Source organism: Sciurus vulgaris, assembly GCF_902686455.1.
Source record: "Sciurus vulgaris genome assembly, chromosome: 6".
Taxonomy (NCBI): domain Eukaryota; kingdom Metazoa; phylum Chordata; class Mammalia; order Rodentia; family Sciuridae; genus Sciurus; species Sciurus vulgaris.
The window spans coordinates 31,136,750-31,157,951 of NC_136466.1; the positions used below are offsets into that span (position 1 = coordinate 31,136,750).

At 40.3% G+C, this 21,202-nt stretch overlaps 1 protein-coding gene across 3 annotated transcripts in view; it reads left to right on the forward strand.

Annotated features, from left to right (window-relative positions):
• Positions 1-20,270, forward strand: part of RAD50 (RAD50 double strand break repair protein) — a 93,363-nt gene extending 73,093 nt beyond the window's left edge. The window contains exons 22-26 of one of the 3 annotated variants that reach the window (XR_013764500.1): positions 4,720-4,805; positions 5,329-5,471; positions 8,076-8,209; positions 9,565-10,712; positions 18,342-20,270. Coding sequence is in view for 2 of the 3 variants with exons in the window: in XM_079144106.1 (XP_079000232.1) it covers positions 4,720-4,805; positions 5,329-5,471; positions 8,076-8,209; positions 9,565-9,751 (550 nt within the window). In the remaining variant the exon portion in view is untranslated. Of the gene's footprint in view, positions 1-4,719; positions 4,806-5,328; positions 5,472-8,075; positions 8,210-9,564; positions 15,230-18,341 lie in introns of those variants that run through there. The other 2 variants (XM_079144106.1, XM_079144107.1) reach the window with 2 other exon arrangements.
• Positions 20,271-21,202: the final 932 nt, after the last annotated feature.

Here is a 21,202-nt window from a genome sequence, read left to right on the forward strand (position 1 = left end):
TACTACCAGTTATGCTGTAGTGTGTATCTTTGCACACTTATGCAGATATACCAGAAAGATATCTGAAGTTACTGGGTCAGGGGGAATGTACATTTTTAACTTGTTAATGCTACATTGTCTTCCAAAAACGATTATTAAATGTATATTTCCACCAGTAACATCATTAAAGTGACCATTTCCATGTCTGCCTTTTATCATCAGCCCTTTTAACTTTTGCCAGTCTTTTGCACAAAAAATGCTTTCACTGTAATTTGCATTTCCCTCCTTATTAGTAAGGTTAAATGTCTTTTCATATGTTGGCTACTTGTATTTCTACTGAGAATTTCCTTTCAGTATCTCTTTGCCGACTCTCTACTAGATTGTCTTTTTCTTACTGATTTACATCACTTTTTCATAGACTTTAGATATGAATCCATTTCACAAACATCATAAGTACCTATTCCCTGTTTGTCATTTGTCCTTTAACTTTCTTTATGGTGTCATTTGTAACTTAATTTTTACATAGTCAAATCTTTAGTCTTCTTATTTATGGCTCCTCAATTCTATGCCTTAGAAAAGTCTTACCAATGTAAGATTATGAAAAATGTTTTCTTCTGGTAGTTTTATTTTGCTTTTTTTTCCTTTCCTTCTTTTTCTTTGAAATCGGGTCTGACTCTGTTGCCCATGCTGGGCTCAAACTCCTGGGCTCAAGCAATCCTCCTGAATAGCTGTAATTACAGACCAGTATACCAGCTTACTTTAACATTTAATCATTCTGTTCATTTGAGTTTATTTTGGGGTCTGATGAAGAGTAGTTATTCCATTTTAATTTTTTTCTCTTTTCCAGCCATATTGAAAGTTTTGTAGTTGGTTTGAAATGTCATGACAAAAATTCTATGTGTATTGGGCTTATTTCTGTATTTTCTGTGTCTACCGTTTATTGTTTGTTTGTTTGTTTGTTTTTTGGTAACAGGGATTTAACCCAGGGGTACTTAACCACTGAGCCATATCCCCAGCCCTTTTTATGTTCTTTTTATTTTGAGACAGGGTCTTGATAAGCTATTTAGGGCCTCACTAAGATGGCTGGCTTTGAACCTGCGGACCTCCTGCCTCAGCCTCCCACGCTGCTGGAATTACAGGCATATACCACCTCGCCTGGCTCTCCCAGCTGTTTTATTCTTATTACCAAACTTTTATTCTTTTGCATTATCTGTTAGAACTTTAGAGTCACCTTGTGGATACCATTAAATTTTTTTTTTTAATCTTTGGATTTCTGTTGGATTGCATTTTATTTATGGATTACTTGGGGAGAATAGATATCTTTGCAATATTGGGTCTACCATTTTGGACCTTTTACTGTATGTCTCCTATTTAATCAATTTTTTTGTCCTGCTATAATGTTTTATGGCTTTTTCTTCTAGATTCTGTACCTTTTTGCTAGATTTCTATGTATGTTATAGTTTTTTAAATAGTTGCTATTGTGAATAGGATCCCTTTTTTTTTTTACTATTGTCTTTCCTAATCTTATTAACCATTAGATACTAAAATTACCAATTATGTGTATTTATTTATGACCATCTTATTAGTCTTAATAATTTTTCAGTTTACTTTCGGATTTCCTAGGTATACAATTATATCATCTACAAAAACAATAAGTTCCCCCACACATACCCCCATCATTTATGCCTCATTTATTTTTGTTGTCCTACTAAACTGTTGAAGATCCCCAGGACATCATTTTAGAGTGGACATAATAGCAGGCATTTTCCTCTAGTTCTTAGCTGTACAAAGAATGCTTCTGTATATTTTAAATTAGATTGGTGGCTTGCTGTAGGTACCTGAGAGAGGAATTTTGTAAGATTAAGGAAATTTACTTCTATTTTTCTCTTATTGAAGATTTTTAATCAGAACTCAGTGGTACACTGTATCAAAAGCTTCTTTGACATCTATCAAGATCATCTTTTTTTCTGTTGTACTAGTCTAGCTTTCTTGGTGATAAATACCACATGGTCATGTGTTCTTTATAATACCCTCACTTACTAAATTTTGTTTTAATTAGAGTGTTTCTTTCTCTTTTCATACACATAATAGGCCTGACGTTTTTCTGTCCTCTTTTCACTTATGTTTTTCCTGGCTATTTAATACTTTATATATTTGGTTGGGAGCTAGGTCTATCTCAAGGATTTAATAATACCCACCGATAAATCTGAGACTGGTAACTTCAGAAGATGAAGTTAACTGCCTGTTGAGTTTTTGCTGTTGTAATCAAGGACTGTTAATATCCTACCCACTTTTCTCTGATCTAAAACAGGTTACTAATTTCATCATATCTGTTTTATTAATGGTAAGTGGAGACAAAATCTAACTTCCAGTATTGTTGTAAGGGTTAAATGAGATGATATGGCTATTTAGCATTGTTGTGGCTCACATAAGGTAAATGTCCATCAGTAATAACCACTATATTGTTACTCCATTAGGTAGATTTTATCTTAGTCATCTCCAATTGTTGCACAGTATGGTTGTAAACTCCATACCAGAAAGAGAGAGGACATAAAGATTAGTTTGTGGAGCAGCCAACAGTGGCAGACATCAGCTCCCTGTGACACACTTGGGTGGGTCTGGATCTCTCTGACTAGAGCTTCTTTCTGCAGTGCTGTGTTTTGGCAGACCTATATGGCTGGAATGCACCACCTCTGCTCTACAGGGGAATCAGGACAGACTGTGTGCTCTACTGAATACCCCTGCTCTACTGGAATTTGTTTTCCACATTAGGAATACTTGCTTACATTAATTATTGAAGATGTTTAACTTGGATGGAAAAATAACTTTTTTAAAAAGTTCCTTGAAAAATCAGGCTCATAATACATAATGCTATGGAAAGAAGTCTTTATACAGTTGGCCCAAGCACAGTCTATGAGCTTTATTTTGACTTTTTAGGAAATTCTTAAGTGTTTTATCACTTTTTTTTTTTTTTTCTTTTCCTTTTTTTCTTTTTCTCAGTACTAGGGATTGAACCCAGAACCTCATGCATCTAGGCAAATGCTCTACCACTAAGCTACATCTCCAGCCCCCATTTTTATTTTATTTTGAGACAGGTTCTCACTAAATTACCAAGGCTGTGCTTGAACTTGCAATCCTCCTGTTTCAGCTTCCCACATAGCTTGGATTATAGGCATGTGCCACCACCAACAACATATCTGTCTTTTGAAAGGAACTTAAGAGGTGTAACGTAGAAAATGGAGACTTGCTGCATTCTTATCAAGAAGCAGAGTATGGTTTTTTTCCAGGGTTCACTACTTCAATAATCCCTCATCTGATATTTAAGATGTATTTATGTTGAGTCATTTCTTTCTCTTTTGCTGGTGAACCAAGAGATCATGAAATGATTCTGCAGAGGCAGTAGCATTACGTTCAGTTTCTTTTTTTGTATACATCAGATAAGAGGCCTGCAAATGGAAGTAAGTTCACCTCACATCCTTTGTATGGTAATGGCAGTGATGTTTGCCTTTTTATCATTGGAGTGACATTTATGAGTTCATAAACTTACTTCCAAAGAACCTAAGGTCTTTTTGATGAAAGGTGACTATAAAAGAACTATAAAATATTTTGACAGGCTACTTTTATTTTTACAAACATTATTTTTAGTGTTTAGGAGCTATCTTAAAGAGATTTGTGGGGAGGGGCGTGCCAGGACCAAATGGAAGTTAATACACTCATTTAGAATTAGGATTTCTGAATCTGCAATTAGTAAGGAAAAATAAAATTTTTAAGTTCATAATAATTTAAGCTTCTAAATCACCCTCTGTGAAGTAGAACCTCCTTCTAATTGGAAAAAATTTCACAGATCTGAAGAATAGAAGCATCACAAATGGCCTGGCTTTTGGTAAACCTTAATAGTAAGAGAAGAGGGACCATGAAGCAGTTTCCAAGATTTGTTAATTTCCCCAGGGACTGAGGACCCCTTCCTGTAACTCACCTACCTGCATTCATCAGGCCTTCCTATAACCGTGGGCATCAGGGGAAACAGTCCCTCCAGTAAGTTATCATGCCTAAGAAAGAAGCCTACGAAAGAATTATGTTTTCTGAAATTTTTACAGTTTCTAAGTATTTGCTAAAAGAGGTATTTGTTGTATCATAGAATGACAATGGAGAAGGGTAAAGATTCTGAAATATTAAGAATATGCCTCACAATATTTAGTACTAGTGAAGCAACAAGGTTTTGGCCTTACTTATTTTTTTTCTAGCTTTTTTTTTCTCCCCTTGATACTGGGGATTGAACTCGGGGGGCACTCAACCACTGAGCTACATCCCCAGCCCTGTTTTATATTTTATTTAGACTTTTTTTTTTTTTTTTCCCCCAGGGCCGAGGACCGAACTCAGGGCCCTGCACATGCAAGGCGAGCGCTCTGCCACTGAGCTAAATCCCCGACCCCTATATTTTATTTAGAGACAGAGTCTCACCAAGTTGCTTAGCACCTTGCTGAGGCTGGCTTTGAACTCAAGACCTCCTGAGCCTCCTGAGCTGCTGGGATTACAGGCATGCACCACTGTGCCCAACTCTTCTCATATTCTGCTTTTGTAATTGAAAGTTTTAGGAAATTATTTCATGATATTATGTTATTTCTATTATTATTTATAATTATATATTTTGACATACATTAGTGCATATAATCACACATCTTTTATATATAATAGTATGTATTATTTTTCCATTAAAGTACCAATGGCCTCTCTTTCCAGAGCAATAATGAAATTTCATAGTATGAAAATGGAAGAAATCAATAAAATTATTCGTGATCTTTGGCGAAGTACCTATCGTGGACAAGGTAATTAACATAGTGTGTCATAAACTCCCTTTACAAAGCCTTCCTCACAGCTTTTTTCCCATATGACCTCTCATCATGCAAGTATTACCTCCTTGGATCCCTTTCTAAGCATCTCTTTGAGATTTTCTAAGAAATCTTATAGCAAAAAAAAAAAGGCAAAGTTTTCTATTCCAAAGCCTGATAGGACTTACATCCTTGGCTGTAGAAGGCATTATATTTGACTGATGACATAATAGGTTTTATTGAAGTGTAGCTAGGGATAAACCCTGATATAAGAAAACCTGCCCAAGGAAACGCTCAGAGAAAGAGCAGAGGGTTTGGGGTATCCAGGTTGCTTCTGGCCAGACTTCCAGGTTCTTAAATCCCCCCAGCCAGAGAAATAAGTTTGAAACCAGCCAGTGTTTTCCCCAGGTGACATCAGCTTCATGTGTTGCTCCTAGGCTTACTTGGTGATGTTAGAAAATGACAAAAGGCCGCAGAGGATAAAGTATTTTACATTAAAGTATTTTTCTTTCTGCATCAGACATTGAATACATAGAAATACGATCTGATGCTGATGAAAACGTATCAGCTTCTGATAAAAGGCGGAATTATAACTACCGAGTGGTGATGCTGAAGGGAGACACAGCCTTGGATATGCGAGGACGATGCAGCGCCGGACAGAAGGCAAGTATCTCGGAAATCTGACAGAAACAGTACCAGGAAGCACCCAGGGCTGCCCTTAAATGACAGGAAGCTCCTTTCAGCTCCCGTGGTTACCCTTCCTGATGCCAACCAACATTTCCTGCAGCATTCTGTACAGTGGTTTTAACAGAAGGGCCTGAAGGGTCTCAGGATAGGCTCTTGTCGAACAAGGGGCTGAACCCATTATCATTTCACAGCATTCCTTCTCAGAGTAAGGTCACTCACTGCTTCATCTACTGCTCTTTAATGTGCCACCAAGAAAAAAAATACTAACAACTATAAGACATATTCTGATTTCAGAGAAATAAAAATTTCAGTATTAATATTAATTATATTAATAATAGTATCTATACTGTTAATCATAGTAGTATTAACAAGTCAGATCCTAGGTTGACCCAGATAAGACAGTCCAGTAGATAAGAGAATCTCCTTGAGAAAGTAGCCCCCATGTAGGACCAAGCCCCTCCACCAACCCAGCCTAGTTTCTGGGCCCACAGACCCTCTAAAAGAAGGCTCTTGCCAGTCAGTTACCTTGATACCCACAGGTGCTTCTGTCACCAGCACCACATATACAAGACAGGTGCCAGGTCAGGCCAACTGGCTGTATATGAGTCTCTTGGAAGGACAGCAAAATCAGAAAGAAGAATGATGTTTTAAAGAGTCAGGATAATGGGGTCTGCATCCTTCAGTATAAGGCTAGGTCCTTTCACTGTGCAAGGTTTCTACCAAAGACTTCCCAGATTTTTCAGCTTTCTCTTTCTCAGATTAGAAGTAGATTATACTTGATATACCTCTGGACCCCGATTTTCATAAAATTTCAAAAAGAAAAGGATGTCCATGTTATCTTAATTATTTCTATAGTTTTCAATTTTTTACTTAAAGAATACACCATGCAGTGGCTGGGGGTGTGGTTCAGTGGTAGAGCAGTAGAGCACTAGCACTAGCCTAGCACACGTAAGGCCCTGGGTTCAATCCTCAGCACCACATAATAATAAAAAGAGGTTTTGAGTCCAAAAAAAAAAAAAAAAAAAGAAAGAAAGAAAGAATACATCATGCAGCTGGGCATGGTGGCACACATCTGTAATCCCAATGACTTAGGAGGATCGCAAGTTCAAAGCCAACCTTAGTAATTTAGCAAGTGCCCCTGGGTTCAATTCCTGGTCCCCCACCACATACAAAAAAATGAATAAACCATGCATGTTTGTATTGTCAGCCCAAAAAGCTGATAGCAATTTAAGACATCTGCAGATTACTATCTAAATCATAGTCTGCAAAAATGACAAACTTATGATCTATAATCAGTATCCCTACTTACTTTTGTGATTTTTTAGTGTTAATTATAAGGGAATTTGAATCATGATACCTCTGGATTTAAAATGCTTTCAAAATTACTTTCTTTTTGTGTGTGCGATACTGGGAATTGTCCCCTTGGATGCTCTACCACTCTATACCCCCATCCCTTTCTATTTTTTGAGGCAGGGCCTCGCTAAGTTACCAAGACTGGCCTCAAATTTGCAATCCTCCTGCTTCAGCCTCCTGAGTAGCCACAGTTGCCTCACTACACCCAACTCAAAAATACTTTCTAAGCAAAAATAGACTTACTATAGTTAGTAGTAATTGCTTTATAGTAACAATTGCTTTCTTGGCATTGGGAGAGAGGGACAAATGGTTTGTACCTAACACTGGCTTTTGCTGAAGCCTTAGAGGCCAGTGTGAGTGGGTCGTGGTAAAATTGGCAGCAGTGGAATTCAAAGGCAGGAAGTGCCTGTCCCCAAAGGGGAAGCAGTGGCCCGGGTTTCTGCAATCTGTTGGCCTGCCCTGGACATCAGTGAGAAGGTGTGTACTACTGTAAAATCAATTCACTCACAAATTCAGTAGGAGAAGGAATTTATAGCTCACATAAATGTAGTTTATACTTCACAGAATAGTCCTGCACTCTTAATTCTGTGTTCCTTGTACTCTCAGTTGGCTTCATTTGAGTGTGAGGGTTTTAGTATTAGGTTTCTGTTAATCATGAAAGTGATAATGCTTCCAGTTACTTGGATTTCCTGCAGGTAAGCGTAAACAAAACCACACTTCTATACTCATCCTGATACTGTGACCCATGATTGTTTTTTCCCTCTTACTTTCTCAAAATTATACACACAAACATTTCAGTGTTGACCAGAACACAATACCTGGTGCCAAGTCTCTTTATCAGGAAACTCTAAAGGTCAGGTGAAGAACTTTTAAGGTCATAAATTATAGTTTTATTAAAATTATTAGATACAGCCAAATGGTAATACATCTCTGTTTTAAACCTGTGATTTCAAGTTTTGATTATAGCTGATGTTTTTTATTGGCAGGTAGGGGAGGATCAGCACTGCATTTAACACTTCATTTCATTGCAAATGATGGGCTGTGAGAGTGCAGCTGCTGGATGACCTTTCAGAGGGACATAAGAATCTGGTTGCAGGGCTGGGCTGGACCCTCCCACACAGCAGCGATTTCTCTAATGTCACTGATCCTGTGACATTTACCCACCTTTGCTTCTGAAGCAATCATGCCAGTCTGTGCCATGCAACTCACTCCTGGGCTTTTCCCCAGGTGTTAGCCTCACTCATCATTCGCCTGGCGCTGGCTGAAACTTTCTGCCTGAACTGTGGCATCCTTGCCTTGGATGAGCCAACGACAAATCTCGACCGAGAAAACATTGAATCTCTTGCACATGCTCTGGTTGAGTAAGTGTCTCACGTTTGGGAGATTGTGATAGTTTTTATCAAGAGACCTAGATGTGTCCTTCTTAGGGAAGCCAGTTGATGACAGACTCTCTGCTTTTCCTTTTGATAATAATTCTTCAGATTCTCTTGAGAAGGAGATAGTGAACAGCAGTCCCAGGCATGTTCTGCTTCTTCCCAAGCATGTTCATAAGGAAAGTCACAGTGAGGGGTTCTGGCTTTGTCTGGTTTTCTTGTGAACCCACACATTGCGTACAGGAGTTGGCGTGCCCTGCTGAAATGTCTGTATGTGGTAGTAGTGGGTTTAGGACTGTCTCTCCAGCTTTTTACAATGCATGAAACAACTCTGAGGAATGACAAAGCTCTTATTCAAAAAGCACACTAGTGATTAAGTAGACTGCAAAGGGTAAAACTGCACACACCTTTTACCACATTCACCTGTGTGGGCGCAGGCTCCTTGGTTGGGCAGCTCTTGCCTTAGCATCATGCTAACAGAGGAAGGGCCCTCACCCTAAGGTAGAAGGGAATGTTTGGGGGCACTCCCAACTCCAGAGAGACTTTCTGGCAGAGGTGATGTTTCCTGCCTGACAGCACAGCATGGGCCAGTGCCCTGAGCAGCATGGAGCTATCCTTCTCAGTCTGCTCACAGTAGTCATGTGGGACCAACGAGGAAGGGCTGCTGCTTTAGAAACCTCAAGTGCATCCAGCTTCAGGCAAGAGATAAATAAGTGGTTAGTTAAAAGTCTTTCAGGTCTCAGTCTCATAGCTGGTTACCTCATCATATAGATGAGCAAAAAATGTTCCCAGTCCACCCACTCAGGTCTCCTGTATGTCATAGAACTGATGCATCTAGTGACTAGTGGTGGCAGAATTCTAAGTAGACCCAGCTCTCAAGAAGGCAGTGTTATTCCCCTGTCTGTCATCTTTTTAAAAATTTTTTTCTTCCAGAGAAAACTAGCAACGGGTCAGGAAAATGTAGGGAAAGAAGTCAGATTCCTGAAGTTGAGCAGTTGAGGCATTCCTCGAACGCCTCCACCTTCTTTAGTAGGAAAAACTTTGCAGTCTAGAGAAGTGAGTCCAAGTTCTTGGCCTGGTTCTTCACAGTCCCTAAGACAGGGAATCAGGCCATCCATTCCCACTGCCTGGACAGGGGATGGGACTCCTCCCCTGCTGGCTGAAGGCCCCTGACCACCCCAGCCCTCCCCCACTTCCTGCAGGGTAGCCAGAGGCCCCGACACACACAGCACAGGAAAAGCTTGGTTGCCACATGCAGCAGTTCATGTGTCTGACAGGGTTTGTGATGACTTTTCCAAATTTATGCTCTTAAATCATAAAATATTCTAAATATATTGTTTCAGGATCATAAAGAGTCGCTCCCAGCAGCGTAACTTCCAGCTTCTGATCATCACTCATGATGAAGATTTTGTGGAACTCTTAGGACGTTCTGAATATGTGGAGAAATTCTACAGGATTAAGAAGAACATTGATCAGTGCTCAGAGATTGTGAAATGCAGTGTTAGTTCCCTGGGATCGTATGTTCATTAGCTGCTCACTTTGTGTGTGTGTGTGTGTGTGTGTGTGTTGCTGGGGATCGAACCCAGGGCCTTGCAGTTACTAGGCAAGTACTTCACCAACTGAGCTACATCCCCACCAGCAGCTCACTTCTGATATCAACTGAACCAGTTGATGAAATAGTCTTTAAAGAAACCTTGTATCTAGGATGTTGAATGTTTAAGAAGTTCTAAGATCATAAAGTTGTTTTACATGAAATTCCCTGATTCCATGATCTGTGTCCCCCTGCAGCATCCTCTAACAGGCCTGCAGGGCTCAGCAACTCTATAGCTGGACTCAGCCACTCTTCTTTCCTCCATAGGATAAATGAATGTCTCCTCCCCTCACTGTTAAGAAGAAGGGGCTCCTTTATCTATAAATCTGTGCAAATGACCTCTCTGCCTGGGTCTTGGTTTCCCCTGAATCTGAAGTAGTTGAATGGGTCTCAAGGTTTGACAGAAACCTTAAGTAGTTATCGCATAGAATACCCACCATCTTCTCTCCTCACATACCTGCCAGATAGTCATCAAGACTCAGGGCTCTCTGGAGAGGAAATTGCCCACTTGAGGCCTGGTCTGTCCACCATGCAGAAGCCAGTCACTCTCTCTACATCTCCTGTGTATCAACTCAGCTTCATCATAAATCCTGACTACTCTTCAAGGGCAGGTTTCAGTGTGGAAGACAAGCCAGGCTCACCCAGAGAGTCAGGTCCTGCTCCCAGTGCCTCCAGCCAGACCCAGAAAAACAAACCTCTCATTTCCACTCCAGAGGACAGTTCTGATAAAGCTCGGTACACTCTCCCCTGGAATTGTCAGCTAATCTCTTGAAGCCATTTGCAGTTGTTCTATACAGGATACTTCCAAGTCACACTTCAGAATTCTACTTTGTGGAGTTTTATCATTCAGAACTGTGTTGGATCTTGATTCAGTCAAGCTTTGGGCCATCTTCAGATCTGGTGAGCATATTGTCTAGACTGCCTTTTTCATGCTGGGTCCAGAAGATGTTTGAGCCCTAAGACCCTAAATTATCTTTGCTTAGCTAAATAGTGGCCCCCAAAGACATCCAGGTTCTCATAACCTGAACCTTTGAATGTTACCTTAAATGGCAAAGGTGACTTCATAGAAGTGATAGAAGCTGAGGATCTCAGAAATAGGGAGATTATCCTGGTGGGTGCTAAATGTATTCATAAATAATCTAATAAGAGGTGGCAGAGGGAGGTCAGATTATTAGAGAAGGTGATGTGTTGATGGATGCAGATTGGATAGATGCACTTTGAAGATGGAGGGAGGGCCATAAGCCAAGGGATAGAGGCAACCACTAGAAGCTGGAAAAGGTAAAGAAACATTCTTCCCTCACAGCCCACAGGAGGAGTCAGCCCTTGACTTCAGTTCACTGAAATTGATTCTGAGCTTCTGACCTTCAGAACTATTAAGAGAGTAAGTCTGTGCTATTTCAAGCTGCTGCATTTTGGGTAATTACTAGAGCAGTACTAGGAAATGAATATAGAAATCAGTTTCTCTGCATCTAAAATGATACTAGTTATGTACTATCCTTGAGAGAACTGAGAAAGGAAATGCTTTAATCATGTTCTGAGGTTCACATAAGAAGCCTGGTTAAGAAAAGGGGGCCCAGAGCCTCACCCAAGCTCGGGAGGACCAGGCAGGAGGACATACCACTCCAACCTCAGCTCCTGTCTGCTCCAAGGCCCATCTTATGACAAGGTTCAGCCATCCTACTTAGTTTTGACAAACTGAAAATCACCTCTTAACCAATTTGCATAATCCTGGCAAAAGAATCACAAAGAAGAACAGATCACTCTCACAGCAAGCACAGGCCCATGGACTCCTGAATTCAATAAAAGCAAATCAACTCCAGTCATACATTAAAGCAAATATCTACAGTAACCAAACTCTGTTTATCCCAATACTGCAAGAATAAGTTGATTGAATTGATAAAATTCATATCCCAGGTTTAGCATATTTGTAACTATTTTCTGAATGTTACTTATCAAGTCAAAAACAAAAACATTTGTCAGTATTAAAACTGGGTACCTTCTATCAGTATGTTTCTGAAAGCCGTGGTTTTTGCAGTAAAGAATGAACAAAAAGAAATACAAGTTTAACATAGTGAAACAAAATTATGATTTACAAGTTAAAACAGACTTCCCATTTATAATCTAGGCCCCACCCACACCCAGGATGCAGCTTCCCTCACAGCCCCTTTGAGTGACCCTTCCAACCCCGTAACACTCATTTCATTGGACTTGGAAATGAGATAGGTACCCTTCTTATTGTTGCTGCTTGGAGACTATATTCTCCATTAAATGCCCCCGCCCCCAGAATGAATGGTCATAGCAATTTGGAGGTTAACCATCTAGTTAACCGGCGCTCAAATTCCAGCACCATCACTAGCCAACTGAGGGACCTTTAGTACTTACCCTCTTTTTGCCTCTGCTTCCTTATCGGTAAAGTGGGTAAAATGGCACCTGTCTTGTAGGGCCATTATAAAGATTAAATGACTTAGTATTTATAAACTGCTTAGACCTGCTTGGCACATAGTAAGCACTATTTAAGTGTTTGATCAAGAAAAACCTCACATCTTCAGTTTATTGTTGCAGTATCCTAGCATCTGGGCTAGTCAGTCCCTTTTAACAGTGAAGATTTTAGCTGCCTTTTCAGTGTCACTCTTTCTAAACTACTTTAGTAATCACTGATGATTTCAATATACAAATAATGATTTCACATAATAATAGTGATTCCCCTGACCTCTCTGCTCCTGTTCTTCCCATTGAAAACCCATGGTCTTACTCTGGAGCTTGATTCTTTTAATAATAAGAACTGCAACCCTCTATTGGAGAGTGAAGAATTTCACATTGGGGTTAAATTCTTCACTCTCCAATAACCCCTCTGTGACAGTTCACTTCTGGAGATGCCAACCCCAGCAATTCTTTGATCCCACCAAGATTGAATTTCTACTACCTATTCACAGTTCATTTCCTTCATACCTTTACTTATACCGCTTAAATGCTGTATTATACCCACCTCTTCCATCCTGTGCTTTCCTGGCTGCTCTAGCTCTGGGTAGATTTCCCTCTTCCCTTTCCTGCACATGCCACTTCCTTTGCAGTTTCCCTGATCTCTTGCTGCTGCAACCCTTCAGTGCTGAGACTGAATCTGTACATCTTCTCTCTACACCCACTTATTTTGTGATATCATCTATTCTCATAACTTTCAAACAATTTTTAGTTTGGGCTCTCCCAGAAGCAGAACCTGAAACAAGATTTTCAAGTGAAAGTAATAAGGAGATTGGGGGAATTATATAGAAAAAGAAGACAGCCATTGGCAAACCTACCACAGTGGACAACAGGAGTTTAATCCCCCAAGGGAACTCTGGATAATTTGGCAAAAAAATCTGTGACATGTCATTATATCCTGCCTGAGGGGCAAGAATATGGGATATTTATATTTCAACTTCCCAGTTGCTGAGGACTATTCTAGCACATGTTAGGTGCCAGCAAAGCTACCTTCCACAGTTGAAGAAAATTTCAGACAATGGCAGCAGTTGGCCAGTGTCAGGAACATACTGGCAGTCCTAGGATCAGAGCAAAGCACGACAGCCCCTGTAACAACCACCTTTATGCTGTTGACTCATAAATGTCTCCAATCTGAATTCCCAGCTCATATCCAGCTGCCTGTGGACAACTGGACATCTAGATGCACTTGAATATTTAACAGACATCTGAAACTCTTCTTCACCCAGAACCCACACCCACTACAGGCTTTCAGTTAATAGCAATTCCATTCTAACAGTCGCTCAAGCAAAACTTTGCATTCACATCCTTGATTCTTCTATCTCACATTGTACATCCAGTGCATCAGTTAATACTATGGAGTCACTTTCGAAAATGCATTTAGAATCTGAGTGTGCCTTGCCATCTTAACCACCCAAGCCCAAGCCAGTACCATCTCTAATCTAAATTATCTGAATAACCGTCTAACTGCCCTAACAGTCCTGCTCCCCTCTTGCTTAACACAGGAGCAGTGATCTTTTAAAATGGTAAATCAAGTAAATGTGTTTCTCACAGAGCCATGGGGGAGCAATTCTGAAACTTTTATGTACAGATGCTTCTTGATGTACAATGGATTTACATCCCTGTAAACCCATCACAAAGGTGGTGGCTCAGTGGTAGAGTGCTTGCCTAGCATTTGTGAGGCACTGGGTTCAATTCTCAGTGCCACATATAAATAAATAAAGGTTTATGAACATCTAAAAAAATTTAAAAACCATTATAAGCTGAAAATCTAAGTCAAATGCACTTATCACCCCTAACCTACCAACATCTTAGGTTAGCAACCTAGTGTAGTTACATAGTGTCATTTGTTTCCCTTTGAGATTGCTTGGCTGATTGGGCTCACTGCCACTGCCTAGCACTGTAACAGAGTACCATAAAGCATATTGCTAGCCCCGGAAAAGTTCACAGTTAAAATTCAAAATGTGAAGTATGGTTTCTCCCAAATATATACTGCTCTAACACCATAAAATCAGACAAGTTGAACCATTCTAAGTTAGGATCTATATGTGCTAAAACAACGCATACATATTTTGTAGATTAATAAGAATCCAGTGTTGAGTACATGTATAACAAATAGACGTATTCAGTTAGTAATCAACTAATTTAATAATCAAACCTCCTACAAAGAAAACCCAGGCTCAGTGATAAACTGGTGATTTCCACTATAAATTTAAAAAATATCAATCCTTTAGCATAAAAATTTAGAATTACCATGGAAGCCATATATACCACTCCTGGGTATATAGCCAAAAGAATCAGAAGTGGGGGTCTCAACCCTTGTTGATGGCAGCATAAAAACAGCCCACATGGACAGATAAAATATTGGGTATTCATATAATGGAATATTAGCCTTAAAAAGGAAGGAAATTCTGGCTATGCTGCAACATGGATGAACTTTGAGGACATTGTGCTAAGTGAAATAAACCAGTCAGCAAAGGAAAAATACCATATGGTTCCACATATATGAGGTACTTAGAGTAGACAAATTCATAGAGACTAAAGTGAAAAGGGTGCTCACTGGGGGCTGAGGTAGGGGAGGATGGGGGTTTGTTTAATAGGCACAATTCCTATTTTGTAAGATAGAAAGTTCTGGGAGATTGGTTATACAACACTGCAAATGTACTTAAAAATCCTGAACTGTACACTTAAAAATGGTTTAGACCATAAGTTTTATGTGTGTTTTACCACAACTTAAAAGCTTTAAAGGAGATAGAGCTAAGTGCATACCATCACAGGCTGGTATGCACGCATACATTCCACCTCTGTCCACTGAGGGCACCTTAGTAATAATGAGCACACTTACTGCTCTGATTATGATCTTGTCACTTTTATATAAGGAAACCATGCTGCTTGGAGAAATGACTGATTCTAGGGCTATAGCAGGAAAAAATACAAAAAGAGCCTGGAACACCTTGTGTTCCAATTTTTTACATATATATTCAAAGAAAAGTGTTTGTTCAAAGACCTAACCTGAAGTGACTGACCAAAGGTGGAATAACGTAACAAAATACAGTATTAGATTATAACCCATAGAAAAACAAATACCTGTGAGCTTACACTCATATGATAAGTACTTAACCAAATAAAATGGACAAGACAGCCTGTCCTTATAGGACCACAAATAATAAATGTAGAAGGAGAGAAGGAAATTGAAAAATCACCATTAGGCAAATAACCACAGTAAGAGTCATTGAAGCCAGTGTGGTGGCACACACCTGGAATCCCAGCAGCTGGAGAGGCTGAGGCAGGAGAATCTTGAATTCAAAGCCAGTCTCAGCAAAAGCAAGGTGCTAAAGCAACTCAGTGAGATAAAATACAAAATAGGGTTGGGTGCCCCTGAGTTCAATCCCTCATACCAAAAAAAAGAGTTGTTGTTTGGTGCTAATATTAGTGGGAACACATTATTTAAGGAGAAATGATTTTACATAGTCTCAGACTATCTCCCTCAATATATTTATTAACTAGTATAAGAGAAAGGTGTTAACTTAATAGTGGAAAAATCTGGCAGAAACCACCTTAACCAAGTCAAGGTCAACATCCAGTGATGGATGACATGAATCCTGTGACAAGATGCACTGAGAAAGGACACAACTTCATTTCTCTGATATTCTTGCCAAAAATGCATAACCTCAATCTAATTACAAGAAAATCCCATAATTTTCTCATAAGACACACCCAAACTGAAGAGCATAAACTGGTCAGTATTCTTAGAAAGTACAAGAAAACACTGAGGGACCATTCCAAAGTACAGGAGACCAGGGAGAATTAACAATTGAATGCATCGTGGGATGTGGATTGGATTTTTTTTATTTTATTCTCCCTCTCTCCCTCTCTCTCTCTCTCTCTCCCTCTCTCCCTCTCCCTCCCTCCCTCTCTCTCTCTCTCTCTCTCTCTCTCTCTCTCTCCCCCTCTCCCCCTCCCCCTCTCCCTCTCCCCCTCCCCCTCCCCCTCCCCCTCCCTCTCCCTCTCTCTCTCTCTCTCTCTCTCTCTCTCTCTGGTGGTGCTGGAAATCAAACCCAGGGCCTCACGTATGCCAAGCAAGCACTCTACCACTGAGCCACATTGCCAACTCCTTCTGGCAAAAAAGGGCTTTGGGGGAAACACTGGTGAGATTCAAATTAAGGAGTGTAGTTTACTCAATAAATCAATGTTTTCTGGGTTTTTTTTTGTTTTTGCTTTTGTTTTTGTTTTTTTTTGCGGTGCTGGGGATCGAACCCAGGGCCTTTAAGCACTCTACCGACTGAGCTATCTCCCCAGCCCAGTGTTTTCTGGTTTTGATTATTGTATTATGGTTATGTAAGGTGTCACCATTAGGAAAAGATGGGGAAGGGGAATTATGAAAACCCTACTATTTTTTGTGACTTTTCTGTAAACCTAAAATTAGTTCAGAAAAAAGGGTCTTTTTTATAAAAGAAAAAAAAGGTATATTGGGTTATGCTACTATTCTGCTCAAAACCTGTGAATTCCCACATCACTGGTCATGAAAGCCCCGGTTCGCATAGTGGCTTAAAAGACCGGATGCTCTGGGCAGATTGGTCTCCCCACTCACTACCCCAGCTTCCTTGCTAATCCTCCACACTACACATCTTCCTGCTCCAAGGCTGCTCCAGTCTGAATGTATGTGTCCCTCCAAAACTCCTATGTTGAAATGTAACCCCCAGGGTGATGGTGTTAAAGGGTGGAGCCCTTGGGCAGTGATTAGGCCATGAGGGCTCCACTGCACAGGTGGGCTTAGTGCCCTTATAAATGGGCTTGAAGGAGAGAGTCCACCCTTTTGCCCTTCTGCCAAGGGCAAAAGAAGACAACGACACCCTCTTGGAAGCAGAAAGCACTCATCAGACACCAAATCTTCTGGTGCCTTACCTTGGACTTCTCAGTCTCCAGAACTGTGAGAATTGAGTGCATGTCTTTTTATAAACCACCAATCTCAGATATTGTGTTATCTGAGATAGCACAAAAGGACTCACACAGGGCCTTTGCACTTGCTCATGCCTTCTGCTTGGAAACTTCTTCCCCAAAATATCTGCATAGTTGCTTCCTCTCAATCTTAAGGTTCCTCTACTCAAATGGCAGCTTCCCAATGAGACCCTTCCTCAGCACCCCTACACAACAGCACACCCACGTAGCCTCCCTGTCCCCATCTCCACCCCATCCCACCCGCCCTTCATTGCACTTCTAACCATCTGCCATACTGTGCAGTTACTTGTTCATTTGTTCAGATAGATTGATCTCCCCACCCACTACAATACATCTCTAAGAGGGCAAGAACTGTGCTGTTTTATTTGATGCCCAGCATACAGTAAGCACATAGTAAACATTTACTTAATAAATAAGTGAACTTATAATTGTTAGAATTTCTTTGTTTCAAATATGTTTTCCATACCAGACTGAATTTGTTCCACTGAGCTACATCCCCAGTCTTCACCCCCTCAAGGTGTATACAGGATCTTGCTAAATTGCTGGGGCTGCTCTCGAATTTCCATCCTCCTGCCTCAGCTTCCAAAATTGCTGGGATTACAGGTGTGCTGCGCCCTAACTAGATATTTACAAAGGCACAGGTTTCACTTTGATTTCAGGAAACAGTACTTGTTCTACACACATCCATCTACTAGAATACTAGAATGACAGCCACCAAATTATTACAGTGATTATTATCTTTGGCTGCTGGGATTATGGGGGCTTTTTATTCATCTGTGTCTCTGCATTTTACACAAGAACATATTTTGTGAAATGTTTTTTAAATGCAGAATACTGATAATAGAGAAAAAAGACAAAAAGAAGTTATACAATGAATTACTCCAGTTTTGCAACAAAATACAAATATACACAGCAAAAAGATTGGGAATAGCTACTGAGTCCAGGTTAAAAGGGCTTGAGATTAGTGTTTGCTTCTTACTACTTGTCTCTTTAAAATTCTCTACATTAAAAACATAAATTTCAAGCAGAAACAATGGAATGAACACAAACTATTGTCTGATAACCCACTAAAGTGACAATAAGTAAATTTTTCAGTTTTTAGCGCACTGGACCAGGAGCAACGAGAACCACAATAGCACAATAGCAATTTGCAAGGTGGAGAGCAGAGGGCCAGCAAGCAGGCACTGACTGACCCAGCACAGCAGAATTGTGAACCAGCCACAGGGAAGGTGAGACCTACTCTGAGTGTGAAATCCCCAGCGCTCACGAACTGGCAGAAGACCAAGTACCTTTGAAAGGGGAGGACTGCAAATATGGAAAGTGAGTTGAAACTTGGCTGAAGAAGCAGTCAGATGGCTCCTACTCCTCAAAGTCAGCTGAGCCCCCTCTAGCAGACAGAAGCCAGGTATCTGCACCAAGAAACACGAGGCTTACCTAAGGGCAGACTGACTGTCCTCAGATTGGGGCACCAAGTCAACAGTTAACAGACGTGGGGACCCCCAGCCCAGCCCTTGCCCTCTGCCCACTCATGGCTGCCAGAGTACGGGCAGCAGGAGAGTCATGGAGAATCTTTGCTGGGGAAGCTACCTTCCCCGCAGAAAAAAATGACTTCAGAAACTGGTAGGGCAGGTCCCCCAAAGAAACAACTAGCTATTGGCCCTAGAATGAACACCTCCCAACCACATCCACACCCTCATCCTCTCAACTCCATATCTGCTTTCAGTGGACCCCCAACGCAGGGCCACCCAACACCCAAGAAAAGCCCATAACATGAAAAAGAATAAACACGCAAAAAACCTGGCGACGTGGCTCAGTGGCAGAGCACTTGCTTGCCTAGCAAGTGTGCGTGGTGGGATGGGGGCAGAATTTGGAGAAAATAAAGACTGTATGGAGAAGGAAACAAACCGGTAAAATTCTCATATTGCTAAGAGAGGCTACCCCATTAAATAAGAATGTGGTAGGTACCATGAGGACACGCACATGTTCAGACAAGAATAAAACACCTTTGGGATGAAAGATGAAGCTATGAAAATATACAAGAGGAGGGAAATTTTAATGGAAAATAGAGAAAAGAAAAGGAATATAGAATATAAAAACTAGAAAATATATAAACTAGAATTATAATTTTTAACTGATGTTTCCAATAAGAGAGAAGAAAAAGTCATAGCATGTCCCAAATTCTATAACTGTGGATACAAAAATAACTTCTTACAAAGACAAGAAAAAGCAAGGTGCAAAATGTCTCCTCACATGTACAAAGTAAGTTGTTTATATTTACGTAAACCCCAATAAGTTACACAAAAGCACAGTAAAAGTAGTCATTTGTAAGAGGGAGTAGAGATGCCCCCCTAAAATGTACATAGTTTTTGATTTTTGTGTCTCATGAATGGAATACCAGAAATAAGAAGTAAAAGAAAATAGCCAAGTTTTGTGGGGATTTTCTCTGTTTGTTAGGAAAGAAAAGTTACCTAAATTTAATGACATGCTCTCTGTTTGAAAGGGTCCTCCGTGTGTCTGATACATGAGATGAAAACAGAACCACTCCAAAGCACGTCACTGTGACATTTGGAGCCCAAGAACCAAGAAAATTCCTACACATTTCCAGAGAAAAGATGTAGATTCAAAATGAGCAGGAAACAGTGGCACCTGCCTGTAATTCTAGCTTCTACCACGGCTAAAGCAGGAGGATCAAACGTTCAAGAGGCAATTTAATGAGATGGGATCTCACAAAAAATGGAAAAAAAAAAAAAAAGATTGATGGATATAGCTCTGATCATTTACGTAGCATGTGGGAGACGCTGGGTTCAATCCTTAGTAGGGGTAGGGGATGGGGTTGAAACAAAATTGTCTCTGGAAGATAAAACTGAGAATTACTGATTTAACCAAATCTCTTAAAAGGAGATTTATGTAAGTGACCAAGAACTTAGGGTTAAATCGCTGAGAACATAGAAAACTAAACAAATGGGAAAACAAGACAACTCCAGAGGGAAAATGCTTTCAGGGAAAATAAAAATGATCATAATTAACCCCCTTTGTGCTGTGAATATATTAGAATAATTATTTAAACAAACAAGGCTTTTGACCCAAATTATGATCTTAGATTGGTAACAAGAGGAAATGGAAAGATGTAAGTGGAGGATGCTCAGAAGGAGGGAAGAAGAAACATTTATCCTAGACAACAATGCCTATATCTAAAAATCAAGAAATAGCAACAAGTTTAACTTAGAAACTGGGAGGGAGGTAAAAACCAAAACAACTTGTCAAAAATGGAAGGATCTGAGATTTTTCCGTATTTACAAGCTATCAAGTCAATATGTCACAGTTTCATAGATGCCGGCAGTAAACCAGGGGTTCTTGGCTCAGAGACAAAGACATTTATGATGCACAGAAGCAGTAGAATATCAACGTTTTTGTTCCCAGAATCCCAATGTTCAGGGGGTGGTGCAAGGGACCAGAGCGCACCTGTGCACTCAGTGGGTTGCTTCAGGAGAGGAAGTCTTAGCTTAGGGAACCTGAACTTTTTATAATGAGCAGGTGCGCCTGCCTTTTGCGCTGGAGGAAGAGTGTATCTCTCCCAAGGTTGTTTGCTGTACAAATGTCCTTTAAAAGAATGAGGAGGGCTGGAGATGTAGCTCAGTGGGAGAGAACCTCTGCCTAGCATGTGAGGCCGGGGGTTCAAGCCCCAGTACTCAGTACTGCAAAAAGAAAAAAGAGACAAAGTAGAACAGTCAGTACCTCACTCCACGAGACAAACAGAAATGCAAGAGACCCATGGGGAACTTTTACCCAACACTGGCGGTTTTCATGGTCAAACTTCATGAATTATTTCATTGTATAAATTACTTGCAAGTTTAACTCTCCTAAAAATCTAAAGAGTAGTTTTACTTACTAAAACAACTCACCCTTACGCTTCCCAACTGTGAATTTTTTCTTTGCAACCGAGACCCCCCAGACAG